Source organism: Helicoverpa armigera, chromosome 3 (genome assembly GCF_030705265.1).
Source record: "Helicoverpa armigera isolate CAAS_96S chromosome 3, ASM3070526v1, whole genome shotgun sequence".
Lineage (NCBI taxonomy): Eukaryota > Metazoa > Arthropoda > Insecta > Lepidoptera > Noctuidae > Helicoverpa > Helicoverpa armigera.
In genome coordinates this window covers 7,915,902-7,934,550 of record NC_087122.1, presented here as the reverse complement: position 1 = coordinate 7,934,550, position 18,649 = coordinate 7,915,902, and the positions used below count along the sequence as shown (strand labels likewise).

General features: G+C 37.8%; 1 protein-coding gene and 1 long non-coding RNA gene across 6 annotated transcripts in view; one reads left to right on the top strand and one right to left on the bottom strand.

Annotated features, from left to right (window-relative positions):
* The first annotated feature begins 7,885 nt into the window (after nucleotides 1–7,885).
* LOC110375134 (uncharacterized) lies at nucleotides 7,886–10,160 on the top strand. The gene is made up of 2 exons (XR_010278164.1): nucleotides 7,886–8,065; nucleotides 8,374–10,160. It is a non-coding gene; the product is annotated as an uncharacterized LOC110375134 (long non-coding RNA).
* Nucleotides 10,143–18,649, bottom strand: part of LOC110375135 (major facilitator superfamily domain-containing protein 12) — a 44,763-nt gene continuing 36,256 nt past the window's right edge. For all 5 annotated transcript variants that reach the window (XM_064043594.1, XM_049852041.2, XM_064043593.1 and 2 more), the window contains 8 exons: nucleotides 18,195–18,278; nucleotides 17,413–17,635; nucleotides 16,989–17,100; nucleotides 16,383–16,600; nucleotides 12,326–12,512; nucleotides 11,987–12,098; nucleotides 11,386–11,536; nucleotides 10,143–10,709 (listed from right to left, as the gene is read on the bottom strand). In XM_064043594.1, the coding sequence (XP_063899664.1) occupies nucleotides 10,568–10,709; nucleotides 11,386–11,536; nucleotides 11,987–12,098; nucleotides 12,326–12,512; nucleotides 16,383–16,600; nucleotides 16,989–17,100; nucleotides 17,413–17,635; nucleotides 18,195–18,278 (1,229 nt within the window). In that variant the 3' untranslated portion in view covers nucleotides 10,143–10,567. The remainder of the gene's footprint in view (nucleotides 10,710–11,385; nucleotides 11,537–11,986; nucleotides 12,099–12,325; nucleotides 12,513–16,382; nucleotides 16,601–16,988; nucleotides 17,101–17,412; nucleotides 17,636–18,194; nucleotides 18,279–18,649) is intronic.

The following is an 18,649-nucleotide window of genomic DNA, read 5'->3' as shown; positions in this document are numbered from 1 at the left end:
AAAAATATCGGGAACCTGTTCCAATTCGGAATAGTTCCAAGGGTATTTCAAATGGCACATCACTATAGTCTTTGCAAGCAATTCTACCAACAAAATCGCGCGTCACATCCGCTTTTGTTAAAAAAATATATTGGTTCGAATGATATTCTCGCCGGACTGACTCATTTTCCTCAGCATGTTCCTTTGGAAAAAGATCCATCCTTTTCAAATGGATTGCTTGCAGGCAATAATGCTGTTGTAATTGCTCGATGACCTCAACAGACTCTCCCAGGGAGTAGGTCTTTAAACATGAGTCGGAGATCATAACTAACCTCCATGTAAAAATGGGAGACTACCATCGAAGTGGTTGACGAGTACAATATACCTAGGGTAAACAGTTCAGCTAAATAAGTCCAACTTCAAGAAGGAAGTCAGTCATCGAATCCAACACGACTGGGCAAAGTTCGGGAAGATACTAACGTGTACTAACGTATTCTCGTCGCCAATACCGCAGATGAAGGTTTATGTGTTGCCAGTGATTTCATACGGCACAAAGACGTGGTCGCTAACTATGGGCCCCATGAATCAAAGTCACTCAGACAGCAATGCTGCAATGGAGAGAAACCCACATGAGTTTTGTTACTGGTGTACCTAATGACCTCACTGAAGCTGGATGTGGACAGAACGCCAAGGTTCGTCGGTTTAGTAGAAAAGATTTTAGAGATAGTATGACTGAATTTAAGCCTACCGAAACTTGTGTCATTACCTTTAATGACCGAATATTACTTAACCTACTAGAATATACTGTATCATCATCCAGTGCCGCTAGTGTTGCAGGTCACATGGAGTCTATGTGTAGATGAAAAACTCCCTACAGTAAATGTGGCCATAATCACCGTGGTAGTTGCAGCATTTCTCAATGCTGCTGCTGCTTTCCATCAATATCCTCTCCCATCACTAGATAAACAGCTCAATCCTTCTTTACTCTAGCCTAAGTGCCTTTGCCCTTGCCTTCAGAATTCGTTCTGTAACTCGCTGTGGATACAGCGTGAGGAAGTTTGCAGAAGAAGAAGATACCCTTCTATCTGCCGCTATTAGTCGATTAAAGTCATGTAGTATGTAGTCATGATGTTGATTAAATAAATATCTACGATGATAATATGTCAATGTTCACTTCGGAAAGACGAATTTACGATATAAGTACCCATTTCACGATTTAAAAAATAATAATTGGCTTTTGCCAATCAGTGGGACAGTTTAAGAATTTTTACCTTTTAGACACCAACAATGTAGGTATGTAGACTTTATTTAAAGGATCAATGGTACCTATGTTTTTTTTTATTTTATTTGTACTTTTCCGAGTAAATAAAATTCCACTATACCCTATCCACGGAAGCAAGAGCTAAAAGGTAAACAAAGAATGACAGTTTTTCAAGATGGCGGTATAACCCGACCGATGACAAAATCACAGATACTGCGAACATTTTACACAAAAATGTGACGTTTTGTCATCGGTCGGGTTATACCGCCATCTTGAAAAACTGTCATTCTTTGTTTACCTTTTAGCTCTTGCTTCCGTGGATAGAGTATAGTCTGATTTTCATATTCAATAGAAGTTTCCTGCTTGGCATCAACTATGGTCACACTACGATTATCCGGGACAGCGATTAACATATGAGTACAAAGTGTCTGCTGAGACGGTCATTATTTTTTTAATACGCTTTGATGTTCTTGACTACTGTCTCCATGTTTCACTAGATACTGCTCTAGGTGTTGTGCATTCTCAAAATATCTATTTAAAAATTAATAACGCGACTTCATTTTTTCCTAGTCCGTCAAGTGGCTTACAACTTATCATAAGTACTAATATTATAAAGCTGAAGAGTTTGTTTGTTTGTTTGAACGCGCTAATCTCAGGAACTACTGGTCCGATTTGAAAATTTATTTCAGTGTTAGATAGCCCATTCATCGAGGAAGGCTATAGGCTACTTTTTATCCCGGTACGGGAAGTAGTTCCCACGGGATGCGGGTGAAACCGCTGCGGCAGAAGCTAGTCAATAATAATACATTGTATTACAAAACATAAATACCTAAGATAAAATGTTGTTTATACAAACAAACCTTCTAATATACTAGAAACTTAAATAAATACATATTAATATAAAAAAAACATCAACGAAGTCATGCCTAGCTTTTATAAATCTGCGGTCACTAGGCGGTATGGTTGAGACTTTAGCTTGCACTATGAGCAAATAAAAAAAATTGTCAATGTCAAATAGACGTCAGGCAGGTGATCAATAAAAGTTGTGCATGATTACCATTGGATTCGAATTTTGAGTTGGTGGTGTTCACATGTGGTTTTCTTCTCAACGCAAATTTTGAGCTATATTTGTGCTTTTTTGGTGTTTTCTGTGGTGCCTGCTTAGTTTTGAGTGTGTTTTATATGTAGATTTGTGTTTCATTATTCATCATTTCATCATTTCATCTGTAAGTAGTCTTGTATTTTAATTAATTTTGTGCGACGTTGGCGTATGCCAATAAATAAACATGGCGGACAAACAGGGGCCGCCGGGACGCCCTCCCGACCCCTCATGTACTTCTGCAATTGAAACAGTAATGACCGTCCCATTGTCTAAATTTGAGGCAATGGAAGCGGAAACTTCAACTCATAAGAGAAAGCATCCTAGTCAGGACGAGGATGTTACTGATGTTAATAATGTTAATGCTACAAAACGCGACCGAGTCACCCCTCCATCATTGGTGTCACGTTCCAAATATACCAACTTAGATAGGGAGCCATATCTGGTATATGTTTCCTTCACGGATTCAGACTCCACTTCTGGATCCACCCTTCACCCCATAAGATTTGGTCAATTAATGCAAAAATTAAACATTAAGAATATTAAATTAGGCGGGATCAAGAGAATTGGCAGAAATAAGATCTCGGTGGAGTTTGAAAGCCATGAGGATGCTAATATCTTTATTGAAAGCCCAGCTATTAAGCTCAAAGGTTTTGTTTCTACTATTCCCACCTTCAACATCACAAGGATGGGGTAGTGAAGGGTGTACCAACTGATTGGTCAGAATTAGAGGTCATCGATAATCTTAAGTCCCCCATGCTAAAATGTTGAAGGTGAGACGCTTAAATAGGAGGGTTGTCAATGAAGGTAAGTCGGTGGGTCCCTACATCAAGCGTGGTCGTCACATTTGATGGTCAGGTCCTCCCGGATCGCGTCTTTTGTTTTTATAATTCGCTCCCTGTGGAGACATATAACTACCCCACTGTTCAATGTTATGCATGTTGCAAATACGGGCACACTAGACCCAATTGCAGGTCTAAGCCACGATGCTTCCGTTGTGGTGGGGATCACCTTGGGGACGGTTGCTCTGTTGAGGATCCCAAATGTTTATATTGCTCTGGCTCTCATCCCGCTAATAGCAGACACTGCCCAGAGTTTATCCGTCAGAAAAATATCAAAGCGTCCATGGCCAAAGACAACATTTCCTACTCTGAAGCTGCCAGAATTCATGCCCCTTCCTTCCGTTCCTTTGCAGATGTTACGGCTTCAACCCCTATCACTCAGACTATTCATCAGATTCTCACACAGGAACCTCGCTCCCCGTCCCTCCCCTAATTACATTTCTCACTCCCAACCCTCCACTTCATCATCCTACAAAAAAACTATTTTGACCCGCCCTAAACCTCACCCCTCGCTGCAGCCTGGCTATGACCGAAGGGCTCACCAGGACATTATTAATAGCTTCTCGTTCTCCCCTTCGCCTAATGGTTGTGCTCTTCTAGATTCTCCTCCTTCTGAAAAAGATCATGTACAGACCATACAATCTATTATCGTTTACTATCCTCCTTACTTGTTAACTTTCCTTTACCTGACCACGTTGCCACAAATTTAATAAGCTCCATTAAATCTCAGCACATTCCATCTTCTACAGTGGAATACCAGAAGTCTGATCCCAAAAAAAAATGAAATTGCTCATTTAATTAATCAGTACAAACCGGCATTGTTTGCAATTTCTGAAACATGGCTAAAGCCACATCTCGTGTTTAATATGGCTGGGTATAGCGTGCTTCGGGATGACCGTCTTGACGGTTATGGAGGAGCGGCTATACTGGTTAATAATGTTCTCCCATTTTCCCCCTTATCCCTTCCCCCTCACGGAGATGAGATTAATGCCGTAGGTGTTAATATTGTCGGTGTTAATGTTATTTCTGTCTATATACCCTCTCCTGATTCCTCTTGTTTCCAGTATATACGTTCTATTTGCTCTTTATTTTATCCTGTAATTTTTCTAGGTGATTTCAACTGCCACCACTCTCTGTGGGGATCTGACCATTGTGATAGTGCGGGTAATGAATTAGTGAATCTGCTGGATGACTTGGGGTTATGTGTTATCAATGATGGATCTTTCACGCGCCTTCCTAGACCTGGACAATCGCTAAGTTGTTTAGATCTAACACTGTGTTCAGCCCGTTTGGCCGCTGATATGGTATGGAAAAGGCTTAACCTAACACATGGTAGTGACCACTATCCTATATGTACTACTCTCACCACTAGGTGCCTTCCGCAAAAGGAAAGCCCCCCTCTTTTAAAGTACAGGCTGTCTGATGCTAGGTGGGACCTGTACTCTCAGATCCTTGAGGACGCAATCCATACCTTGCCCCAGGTGTCTTTTGACAACCTTGACGTCTGTATTTCGCAACTTTCTGATGCCATTTCATCAGCCGCTGATGAGAGCATACCTCTTAAGAATTCGGCTTCTGGAAAAATATCATCCCGCCCTGGTGGGACCGCGAATGCACCAGCATCATCAAACTCCGCAATGAAGCTGAACAGAGCTATGCTCTCAACATGGCTATTGAAAACCTGGTGGAATATAACCGGATTGTTGCGAGATCCAGACGCCTATTTAAGAAAAAGAAATATGAAGGTTGGAAAAAATTCTGTTCTTCGCTTTCCCCCTCCACTCCTTCTTCCATGATTTGGCAAAACTTTAGAAGATTTAAACGTGGTTGTTCTGTTCAAAATTCTTCAACTATCCCCATTGACCTAGCAGATTCTTTTCTTTACAAGTTAGCCCCTTCGTCTGTCCCTTTTGTAACAGAATGCCCTTCTGCTCCCAGTAGTGAGGTCATGTCGGTAGACCCGTTGGAAGCCCCCTTTTCCATTAATGAACTCAATGCCGTGCTCCAGCATGTCAAGGACACTGCACCTGGTATCGACGGCCATCCATATTCTTTTATAAGAAGTTGGGTGCCTGCGGACGCCAATACTTGTTGGACATCATGAATACTTGCTTCACTCTGTCATATATCCCTGATAGCTGGAAAACACAGTTGATCATCCCCATATTGAAACCTGGGAAATCCCCGGATAGTCCAGATCACTTTCGTCCTATTGCCCTTTCTCCAGTCATAGGCAAAATTATGGAGCATCTTATTAAAAACCGATTGGAGTGGTTTGTGGAGAGCCGAGGTGTTTTATCTAAGTCGCAGTTTGGCTTCCGAAAGGGGGCAGGTACCATGGACAGTGTTAGCATCCTGACAACTGATACCCGGATAGCATTCAGTAGAGATGAATCGGTTTTAGCGGTCTTCCTAGACATAACAGCGGCATACGATAATGTCCTTCTTTCGGTTCTCAGGGAAAAACTACGGAAGCTGGGTGTTTCTGAACGGATGCTGCATTGTACATGTAACCTGCTCTCTGGTCGTAGGGTCAAGATTCGTATCCCTGGAGAAGATTCCGATTGTAGAACGGTCTGGCGTGGGCTTCCTCAGGGTCCGTTCTTAGTCCGCTACTTTATAATATTTACACCTCGGATCTTCATGATTCCCTCAACTTGGATTGTCAGATTCTTCAATATGCGGATGATCTGTGTTTGTACATCCCTACTTCATCTATTGAAAGAGCTAGTGAGTCCATGCAAATATCACTCAATTCCTTAAATCAGTGGTTAATTGACCATGGCCTTGTACTGTCTGCTCCAAAAAGCTCTGCGGTTGTTTTTACACGTAAGCGTACTGTTCCTCATGTCAACCTTAAAATTGAAGAATCTCCCATTGAAGTTGTTAATAATGTGAAATTTCTTGGGGTTATATTGGACTCTAAATTGTCAGGGTGTTTCATCTCAACTACATTAGCCTTAAGTGCGAGAAGAAACTTAATATGCTTCGTGCGCTAGCAGGAGTCTGGTGGGGTGCTCACCCCTTCACCCTAAAATTGGTATATAATGCTACAATAAGAAGCTTGCTTGATTACGGCTCCTTCTTATTTGAACCCTGTAATAAAGTTGCTATTGCTAAGCTGGAGGCCATTCAGGCTAAATCTCTTAGAATCGTTTTAGGGTGCATGAGGTCCACCCCTAAAAACACCTTGCAAGTGGAGAGTGGCGACCCCCCTCTTCTCATCCGTAGACAGTATTTAGCCGACAAGTTTCTTTACAAGACTTATTTCCTCAGTGAGCACCTGCTTCTGCCTAGGCTGTCAACTCTTGAAGGCCTATGCAGGCAGAGTGATTACTGGAGACATAAAGCCCCTCCTCTTTTAGTTAATTCCTTTCGAAAAATCCTTGAAATTAAGGATAATTCCTTAATCTCTCAGCAAGATAAACTTCCCTTGTATTCCTGCTCCTTTGACACGTGTAACTTTGTGCCAAATGTCTCCTATATTGACATTAGGAAAGACACTGCAAACGCAAATGCCCATTTTCTTTGCACTATAAATGACAAGTGGCCTGATTATTATAAATTCTATACGGATGCTTCAAAATTAACCACTGATGGAAAGACTGGTGTTGCCGTATACAACTCTAACTCTCAGATATTTCTCCAATTTCAATGTCCTCCTGAGTCATCGGTGTTCACGGGAGAGTGCATTGGGATCCTCGAGGCATGTTTATTTATCTCCTCTCACCCTGCTATTAAAAAAGCAGTGGTTTTCACTGATTCCAAAAGTGCCCTGGATGCGATTGTTAAAAATTCGTTTAAGGACCATCTCCGTAGCCCAATTATCGTTGAAATTAAATCAGTATTGCTTTTGTGCTCTACAAAGGGCGTGGAGATTGTATTGGTATGGATTCCTAGTCATGTTGGTATTAGAGGTAATGAAATTGCGGATGTATCAGCCAAAGGTGCGATTAGTAGCAGCATGGCTGATAAAAAACACTACTCGGTGCAGATCTATGACCTGGCTCACAAAGCTAAATCAGACCTATTCCAGTCCTGGCAAACTGACTGGTCCGAGTCCAGTAAGATGAAAGGTGGTCTGTTTGCCTCTATTCAACCATCCATTCCTGCGAAGCCTTGGTTCTATAAACATAAAAAAGTATCCAAGACCGTTATTTCCGTTATCTGCAGAATACGTATTGGTCACTGTTGCTCCCCAGTTTTCTTAAACAAAATAAGAGTTCGGGACTCCTCACTCTGTGAATGTGGTCTAGATGAAGGCACGCTTGACCATATCTTTCTTAATTGCCCCCTGAATGATGCTTTCTCTTTTGATCGTGTCATTGCTAAACTAAAAATTCAATACCCGGTAAATGTTCGTCATCTTCTTTCATTCTTTCCTAACCCTCTAATGGTAAATGCTTTTGTTAGATTTATTTCTTCTAATAATGTTAAATTGTAACAGTCATCACTCTTTCATAATGGTAATAAGTAATGTGTATATAATTACTTGTGTACTAAGTTAATTTTAGCAAATTCATTAATTATAGTGTATGTATTTTGTTGCAGGCTCGATATCCTCCACCAGAAAAGTTGGAATTATTTTCTTACATTAATTTCTATATATTTTTCTTTTTCTGTTTCATATTTTCCCATGTGTCGTCACTAGCTACGCGAGTCTGGCAGAAATTGCCGTCAAATACGGCAGATTGCCATAAAAAAGTTGTGCATGCGTGCATATTGCATTTAATAACACCGAATACATCTTATTTGATACTGATATTGATGTCGAAAGATAAAGAGAAGTTTTGTATCTCATTCTTCAACAGAAGCCCGAAAATACATATGAAACAAATATTCTGTACAATCCATGATTTGTGATTTTGTAAAAAATTATAGAAGGTAAACAGTGTGTTTGTGTTTGTAGATATATCTGTGAAATCATGTTAAATGAGAAAAAATAGTTTTAGTATGAGACCTTATGCTGTACCTACTAGTATAATTGACTGTTATGTATTGGAGCATCACCATGCATAAAGCATAAAGAAAATTAATAGTATTTTTAGGCACTTTTCTGGTGACAACTACCCTACCCAAAGTAGCTATTGGTGTAACTGTAAAGTAACTAATTAAAGATTAAAGTGGAACAAAAAAAACTATTTGAGCAGTTGTGGTTGCTTCGTTGCTGAAAAAATACTTTAATTTTCCAGATACAATGATACAAATCACGGACCTTCCGGAAGAAATCTTGCTGATCATAGTAAGAAGACTGGATTTCTGGACTTTATCCCAAATGTATAATACCTGTAAGAGTTTCAGAAATCTGCTCTCCTTGCATGGGGTTATTGTTGAATGTAACATGTCTAAGAATTTAATGGCAACAGTGAACACACTGAAGCTTGGACTCTTCAAATCGATTGCAAACCATCTGTTAGAACTCAACATGCAAGGTGTGCCAGATTTAACTAGATCAAAAGTTCTGCCTGCCTTTAAGAAGTTGAAACGTTTAAAGATCCTAGACATTTCCTACACAAACCTGAATATTTCTGATTTAATGGCAATACATAGTGTATGTCCTTCTTTGAAAGATGTTACTGTCAATTTTGTTTCTGGCGAAGGTACTACTGTTTTGCTAGCAGAAGAGTGTATATTACAGCACCAATTACTTTTTGCACATTTTGAAAATATTCATCTGGTGGGTTCCTTGCAAAACTTGTTACATTCTAAATTAGTATTCCGTTTCTTGAAAAAAGCAAAATTAGACACCCTCAAATTTAGTGCAGTACAAGTTGATAATATGCACATAACAGTTTTGAAACCGTATAACGTAGTTTATGAAGTACCTCAATTCAATCACTTTGCAATTTTTTTGATGAATTGGAGGGCAACCAGGACCTATGGATATCTCTCCCAGTTTCCTATCATATCCATGTTAAATCTTGAAAACTATGATATCTTTATGATTAACTGTACAAATGGGCATGCAGTCTCTGTTTATGCTACATCAATATTTACAAAGTTCTTCAGGGAAAAATTTAACATTGATGCAGAAAATCTCTCAGAAGGCAGCCAACCAGTTGGAAATGCTGCTTTATTCATATGGAATAAAAAAACCACAAATTTTGATGACATATTTTTTCAGAAGTTGTATGTTCGCATAAAGCCCTATTTCTGTTTTATTTATGAAGACAAATCAGAAACAAGCTGTCCAGTTCAATATGATTGGATCTATACTGAACCACAACCTGTTGATGGGCTCCTGCCTTTTCTTCGTGGTGATCATTTTGGTGATGATCCAGATGTATTTGAAGCAAAGTTAAGAAAAACTGCAATGCCAAGTGTAAAGCTAAATTATGATTTGGTACTGAAAGATAAAGTTGAAGCACAGTTAAGTATAGTTTTTAAGTCATCAATAGTAGCTTCAGTTTCACTGCAAAGGAATTGTAGTTATTACACAAAACTAACATTTTTAAGTTTAGTAGCAGGTAAGGCTATAAGTTATAGCATGGACTTTTTTGACAGATTGTTTCTCTACTGTCAAAATTTAACTACTCTATCAATGGAATGTCCCAATGTTACACGCGTATACAGTCTACACATATCGCGTGCTGCACAAATTAGTCCCACCTTAAAACATTTACGTATGGTTGATAAGGCTGTTGATTTTAAAAATGTATTTGAAAATTTGAGCAACTGCAAGACATTAGAAAGCATTAATTTAGTTGACTTGAAATCATGGGATCGCCCTAAAATAGCTGACCCTTCTTTATTAATAGAAAAGTGCGACAAGTTATGCAGTGTTATCATAGAAGCACCACTTGCTGAAACTGCTCAAACTCAACTGTTTCAGTGGTGTAATAAAGCCAAAACTAAGTTTAGGAAACCCTATCTTCGGGTTATAATAAATAGGATGTCTAACAACAATAGATTTAAGTACGATTATGATCCATTTATAGATGTGTTCCAATTAAATCCAATAAAACCAGTCTAAAATGCATTTATTGTTTAATTATAAAACCCAGGCTGAGTTAGGTACATATTATCACGGTGTTTGGGGCAATCATTATCACAAGATGACAAGATCTACAATTTGTTACTTTAAAAATTAAGATATAGTTTGGATGGTGCCTACTATTATTTAACTAACTAGTTACCTATTTTATTATTGCTACATTACACTGTATGTAAGGGTGTACAGCGCTTATCGGCGTTGGTCCATTCTGGTAACAAACACACAAATCTAGCAACGTGAAGCAAATGTAACTGTTGACCAGTTGATGCAACCAGAATGGACCAGTGCCGGCTCCTAGCTTGCTTTCTGTATATGACCTTAAAAATAAGTTTTGTATGTACACAATGGAAATCCTAGAAATAAATAGTAAACAAATGCCATTGTAGGAAATTTTATAATTCAGTAGTCGTTTTAAGCTTTGGCAAAAATTTAGCAAAAGACAAAGAGATCATGCCCAGGACTGCGCTCCCTCCACAAGCGTATGTCAGGACTCCTCTGTAGTATTGTGGACATTCTGTTTCATCTTCACATTTGCTGCAACGAACAGTATTGGTTAAAACGGTTTTTTTTTTCGGTTAAATACTTGTATTTAATGTAAGCTAGTTTAGGTAAATAATAGTACGTAGAAAGTAAATCAACAAAAGAGTAAAGATAATTAGATATCTCCGTCTGAAATAATTATAACTACTAATGTGGAACTCCTGTCCGTACCCTGATAAAATAAAAACGTACCTATCCTATGTTACTCGGAAATAGTGTAACAACAGCAAACAACTTTCTTTCTTTCTTTCTTCTTCTTCAACGGCAACAGTTAAAGAATTTCAGCAGTAGGTATCGGACCCTTTATACATAGTACCTCACATAGTACAAACAAACAAGTACCTACTATTCCTAGTTTCTTAAGACTGTGATTTCACTACAACCCAATCGTCAAAACATAAAACCACTTTACTAGGCCTTAGTTTGACATACTTTAGCCGATTACTTGTCTCACGCTCTCACGGAATCTATTTCCCCAATCTATACATACAATAGGACGTCAAACAACAAAGTGGACATACGAACTTATAAAGATCGCCGGAAGACGCTGGATGCAGGTCGCCTCCGACAGGTATCTGTGGAGATCTAAGGGGAGGCCTATGTTCAGCACTCAGCAGTGGACGTCCTATGGCTGAGATGATGATGATGATAACACATATAATATACTTACTAATTTTCAATAGCGACGACAGCGATGCCCGTCACAAGTTTGTCAGCGAACGTGACGATGGAGTAGATTGCAGCACCCTGGTGGGAATGCGGCCCGATCAGGTCTGCAGTCACGCACAGACTGGACACCAGCGTTATTGAACTACCCGCACCTGGAACACACCCAAGAAAACTTAGGTAAGTAATAAGATATCTTTTAATTAGAAGATTACCTAGTATTCTTCAGGTCTTCTGGTTTTGTCTATTTTGAGTTGGCGTCTTCTACAGATTCCTCAGTCTGCTTAAAGTCGATTGTCACCATGCTCATTTGCTTGGCCTTTTCCTAAGTATGTTGTGGAGGGTTCTTGACTAATCGAATGTAGCTCATATCAGTGCTATACACGGAGCGACTGTCTATTTGATCTTAACCCCATACTTTTTTACAAGAAATTAATTATTCGTGCTATTGATGTTTAAATAAATAGTTGTCAAAGTCTTTTTGCTGTTGGCGATAGCGACACAGACTATTTTTACGCTCTTTTTTAAGCTCTCAGATGAGAGACAAACCAAACTTGGTCTTGTGTTTATTTCTGTTATGTAAAGATGTGGTTTAAGACACTTACCAATTAATGTAGCGACCATGTATATTTGTACTATACTAGCATGTGGATCTATAGCTAGTGCTATCCAAAGACAGCTTAACAGACTTAATAAACTTCCTATTAGATACGCCATCTGTGGAGAGTTAAAATTGTTAATCACTGCATCTAAGACTATATAATACTTGCTGTAAAACTATAGCATATAATTGTAATAACTAAACTTCTTAATTTTTGTTGCAATTTAAGTGTAAGATAGGAAGTCATTTGCGAGTCGTTTTAATCACTACCGCCAAACTGAATTGTCAGTATGAGGATAGTTAAGAAAAACTTCAATAATAACCATAACTAAGTTGACATTACCTGGTTCCCAAATCTATTTATTCTACTCTTCAGTAGTAATGAGAAGAAAAATGAAGATATGTATAGGACTAGAGGAACACTGGCCACCAATTCTGACCCAGCACTTGGGTTGAAGACCAGTCGCTCTTCCAGGAACAGTGGTACGTAGACTAGACTCAGAGCCCAGTATAACCGGGAAAATACGTATCTGAAATATGAAAAAAATTAAGTAGTTAGAAGCTAGGAAACCCTGATAGGACGACATTTTAAGAGGTAAAGTTACCAATTAATGTATTTTCAAAGAACAATGTCTGACGTCCATAGTAACTTAGGCTCAATAAAAATATTTCATGTACAGTGAAAATTCTTACAGTTTTTTGTGTAGTTTAATGTCAGAAGCTTTTCTATGTTTTCCACTTTTGCATTGAACTTCTCAAAACCAAATTATTCCAAATTATTAAAACGAAAAACCTGAACTCGATAAACAAAATAATTACTTATTAAAATGATTTTTTTTTTGGAAAAGTTCTAGATAACAATTAAGTATTTTATAAGAAGTTAGTATTTTATATTTAAATTGTTGTAGTAAAGAACTTTTGTGTCCGTGAGAATTTAGTTTTAAGACCGCACCGCGGATTTTTTGATTTTAGATAGCTCCGCCCACTACACTTCCGCGTCTATCGCGTCGCGCAGGCTATACTCTTCACTCAATGTGTAAAATTTGAATTTCGCGCCAATCGCACACGCCGAGGTCAGCGCGGGGTCAGGAGAACCGAACAGGGAAGATAGGGAGCCGCAACTTACCTACATTTTTTATTTTTTGATCGGATTTTTTTTTGTTGTACTTACAAAAATTATTTGTAATGAAAACTTTTTATGAAGAGTAATATGATAATTTGGACGCGTATGGTTGTGTGTATGTATGTGTGGTGTGTCGTTTATGTGTGTTTGTATATCCAGAACGGATGAATCGATATGTATTTAGGATTTTTTGTTTGAAATGAAATTTAATCGGGAGTGTCCCTAGCTTTATTTGTTGAATATCGGCCCAAGATGGCCGCCGCCACAAAATGGCGAATAACATATTTTTTTTACAATTTCTTCAGTATGGGTATCAAATGAAAGGGCTTGATTAGTAGAATCATGTACCTATAATATTACATATTTAAAGTCCAAGATAGCCACCGCCAGAAAATGCTGAATTGCAGTGTTTTTTTATAGCTCTCACAATATGGGTATCAAATAAAAGGGTTTGACCAGTGTTAAATAATTTATACTAGTGTTATAAAGAGGGAAGATTTGATTGTTTGTTTCTGTGGATTTGCTTTCACAATTAGAGATTTACACTATCCCCAGTGAATGTAGGCCATATTTTATCCGGGCACAGGAAGAAATCGCGTTAAACAGCTAGTAAAAATTAAGTGGTTAAGGAATAAAAGCGTCGCAGATCTTGTGTGTTAACCATTTAAAAAATGTATGTAGTGAAGTGTAAGGTATCAAAGAAATAATGAAGCTAAGTAATTCATTTTCAAACATATTTATTAAAACTGAAATGTAAATAATAATATAATGTAAAAAAAAAGAATTTATAGTATAACACGGTCTCCATAGATTTTTTGTTCTCAGAGTGCTTATATTTACGTAGTATAGTAAGTCGAACTGTCTTGCGCGCCGCCTTATGTGTGGGTAACCCTTGTACATATACAGTGACTTTGTGTGCGTGACAAGAGGTACAGTCGGGTACAAATACAGTTATTTAGGGATTACGGCTGTTTAAGGAAAAACAGTTATTACGTAATTTAATGTTTATTTATCTGTGTAAATATCTATTGAAATTATTAAGTTAGTTTTTGATTTGTTTAATACCCAATAAAAATGTTTATTTATTTATAATGATTCTGAATCGCAACTTGAAAAATCAAGTCCACACTTTTATTTATTGTCCTCGTACCCCGAGCTAGAAAATATGTAAGGAGTATTTAATTCATCTTAGATATTTTACCTCATTTATTTCTTAGATACTGTCAATGTCAATTTGAAAAAACTTATGAGAAAATAATGAAAAACTGTAAGATGTAATAATAAAAAGCTTTGAATGTTGTTTCATTTTTTGAAACGCTACCTGACTCCTTAAACATTTTCTCCGTGAAGAACTAGACATTTTTGTAAACGACTGTACCCATAACAAAAAGCGATAAGAACACGTCATGCTCGGACGACGTCACTGTCACACGAACGAAAGTTGTATATTTACAAGCCGACGCACACATAGGGCCGCTCGCAAATCTGAGTTATCGTCACAAATTATTATACCTACGGCCGGAGCGACAACATGCACAGGTCCGACCTCGACGAGGGCTATCGCCGGACTGGCTCGTCTCCGTACACATTGTGTATCAATCGCTAGAGCACGGACATAAGGTTCAGAATAGCGTAGCGTCTACCATGATCGCGGCCGCTCAAAAAATCCAATATTTTAAAACTTTAATTAAACATGTTTGGTAATAGTTATGGAAAAATGACTTTGACAGAACGTTAATATTGATGTTAAGAATATATTAGAGTAATTTTGAAACAAAGATAGTGTAACTTCCTTGTAATTTCAAAACCGGCCAAGTGCGAGTCGGACTCGTGCACGAAGGGTTCCGTAAATTACAGTTAAATCAACCTATCTCAAAAACTATAAGAGATACTTTGATCAAACCAAAAATCGTTGAAAGAGTTAATTAGCATGCATCACCTCTATTTTTTTTAGAATTTTATACCCCGTAGTTATAAAAATAGAGGGGGGGGGACATACTTTTTACGACTTTGAGAGCTGATATCTCAAAAACCGTTCACTTTAAGAAAAATGTTTTTTAGAAAACTTTATATCATTTTAAAAGACCTTTCCATTGATACCCCACACGGGTATGTACATCGAAAAAAAAAATTTCATCCCTCAGTTACATGTATGGGGGGCCCCACCCCCAATTCTTTTTTTTACTATTTAGTGTCATATTTTTGTAGCGGTTCATACAACACATATTCCCATCAAATTTCATCACTGTAGTACTTATAGTTTCCGAGTAAATCGGCTGTGACAGACGGACAGACGGACAGACGGACAGACGGACATGACGAAACTATAAGGGTTCCGTTTTTGCCATTTTGGCTACGGAACCCTAAAAATAGTACTTTTTTAGACGTGTTTTCGGAATTAATTATGATCGAGTAAAATTATCAGTATCGTGTTTTCGTTCTGGCAGAATCTAGATAAAGGTATCAATTTACCTATATCAAAATTTCAAATCTGGTAAGCTGGTAGTCCTATAATTTGGCATGGCAAACGGCTATCAAAATCACGGAGTTGATCGGGTGGGCCGAAACCTGACATTGTTATTTATAAATGTAATTGCACTTCATCTATCAGAACATTTTCATAATTTACTAGCTTTTGTCCGCGGCTTCGCTCCCGTCAACTGACCTTTCTACTTTACCCTATTTTCATAAGAACCTTCTCCTGACAATAACAAACACAACAAAAAAAGAATTAGCCAAATGAGGGTCTTCTCAATTTTTTCTGCCACAGGGTGGCGCCACGTATGCGTCTGGTCCAAACAGCTGTCAAATAGTATGGAATTGTAGGGTCCGAACTTATTGTTTATTGAAATTCTGTTATATTGGAAGTGTTATTGATTTTATTATGGACTACGGTCAGAATAAGGTTTCCGAACTAAAAATTAAGCTAAGAGAGAGGGTGCAAAAGTCACTGGTACTAAGGAAAAGCTTGTTGAAAAATTTGTTAACACAATATGATTTAGTTTTTTTTATTTACTCAACCGCAATAGTAAAACAATAATGCAGTGCTTTAATTATAAAATAAAAAAAACACTAAAATCGTTCACTATTCATAGTAAAGATAAGCACTTTGACAGTTACCTGGACCTGACGACTCGGTGCTGCCACCTCGTGGACGCCATTTTAGAAAACCCTCATTGGTCAAGGCGTTGTTGAGTTATGCGCTTACCAACACATTTTGCGATTCATTTTTATATTATAGATTATCACGTAGGTAAATATAAAATGTCTTACTTACAATAAACTAGTTTGATATAACAGGGGCATGCGTAGAAAATACATAATCTTCGACTTGGCCACTTCGAGGGTTCCATTTTCTTCGTTTGGTAATGTAGCCGTTCCATTATTCACTGCGTGACCGTTCGCTTTAGCTTCTTTTTTCGATTTTAATTTGAAGAATATTTGGAATAGCAGAAATGATAATATACCGATGCTAGAAATTATAAGTGACACATCCTGAAACAATAGTTGATTATTAGGTACCTGCTTCAAGTTTACGAGGTTTAATATATTTTTATTCTGTAAAGGGAGATTTAATTAACTAAATCACATAATTATTCTTTATTACAACTTCTGTCTTGGGTTTTATAATAAATATACAAACGCAACGCTCTACTCGGTACCAAGTCCCAGGTGGCGCCGGATTCACATAACACTGCATGTTAGCATGCTACTAAATGAATAACTGCATGTCATCTTAAAAATTGCTATCAATCTGGAATCAGTAATTATGGCGAAAGCGTCCCGAAAAAATTATATAATTTGCTATTTAGCCGATCTTTATCAACATACTCGATAATGGAACATTCATACAATGTTAACAATGATTGAATATAGTTATTACCCTGAATTTGTAGTCATCCATGGGTCCGATGAAAGTGCTGTAGTTGCTCGCTCTCAGTACAACCCACGTTATAAGGTACACAGCCAAGCTTGACGTCACTGATGCCATATATCTGAAACATAAGCAAACGTTTGCTGTTTCATACCGATCTGTTAGTAGTTTTAGTAGGTATCTCATGTTTATTCCTAAATAATAATAAGCATTTTTAATTTTCAACGTTATATTCAAAGACTATCTCCATTTCTTCTCTGTAATTTTGGTACTAACACTGTTCCATTGTCTTCAGAAAGATACCCAGCTATGACGGGAATGTTATGAATACGGTGGGAACCGAAATGTTTTTCTCACACACGGGGTGAAAGTCCTGCATAGACTATTATATAATAGGAAAAATGCACGCAAGATAGAAAGCGAGAGAATTTACCTGATAGAAGTTAAATCGGCGCGTACTTGAAGGTTGTCTGATATAGCAGGGATCATTGCTAGGTGAGATATCTGTACAACGGCCCAGCCGATCTGGAAGACCACGATGAGGACCCCATAGTAGATCGGCATCCACCACTGCAGATAGTCGGGGTCGTCCGTCACCCAGCAACCCCAACATCTCACGAACAGCAGGGGAAATGTGCACGTCACTAGCACGCAACCTGGAATTACGACCATATTATATTTAAAAAGATATTCTATTATAAAAATTTAAATTACAAGTAGACATTTGACAGCCCATACGTACCCACAGGGAGATAAAAAATTGGCTTATACAGAAAGTCTCTTTCAAGTGTTAGGTTTACATAGCAGAATGAAACACTACGTTCGTGTAATGCTTTCTCAAAACATGAAAATATCCATGGGAATCACCGCTAATGTCCCTTCCCTACTTTGATGACAAACCCAAAATTCTGTGTTTAAGAAACAGTCCTACAGCCCGTAGATCTCGGTCCGCCGTTGACAATGAACACAAAAGATGTTATGAATGGCTATGTCAACTATAAGGAAGATATTACCGCTAAAGTTGCGATGGGAACGAACTATAAATGCTTAGTTTATGTCGCCTGTAGTGAAACATCTATGTAAACATTTCGCACCTACACGTAAGGTGAGGTCAACGATCACGTAACATAAACCTACTATTTTGTTTCCACGAAAATTTCTCACGCCTTTTTTATTCGTAAGAAGTAACTCGTAATCGGAGTAATTAGAACATACCAGTTAAATGCCAAGCCTTCAGGCTCCCGAATCTGTCAGCTAACACGCCCACAACTGGAGTAGCTAACGCGTCGATGACTTGTCCTGGAATTTACAAATAAATAATGCATAAAAGAAAATAAAAACAATATAAAATAGTTAACGAGGTTCTGTCTGCGGTATTTTCATAAAAATTGCAGTATCATTATTACAATAAATATATTGTTATTAAGTCCTATTATATACATACCTTTTGTTATAGGAATGTAAGGTTTATGAAAATTTTGCTACGTTGGTAGGTACTGATTTTACATATAAAGTTATCGCTTAGTATTTTTATAGTTATTGCATTTATTTAACGCACACTTAGGCATACAAAATACACATGTTAGAACAATAAATAGTTTTTCAGTTCATTGAAGTTACTTACTATTTTCTCATCATTGACATTTCAAAACATTGAATGCGCATCTACT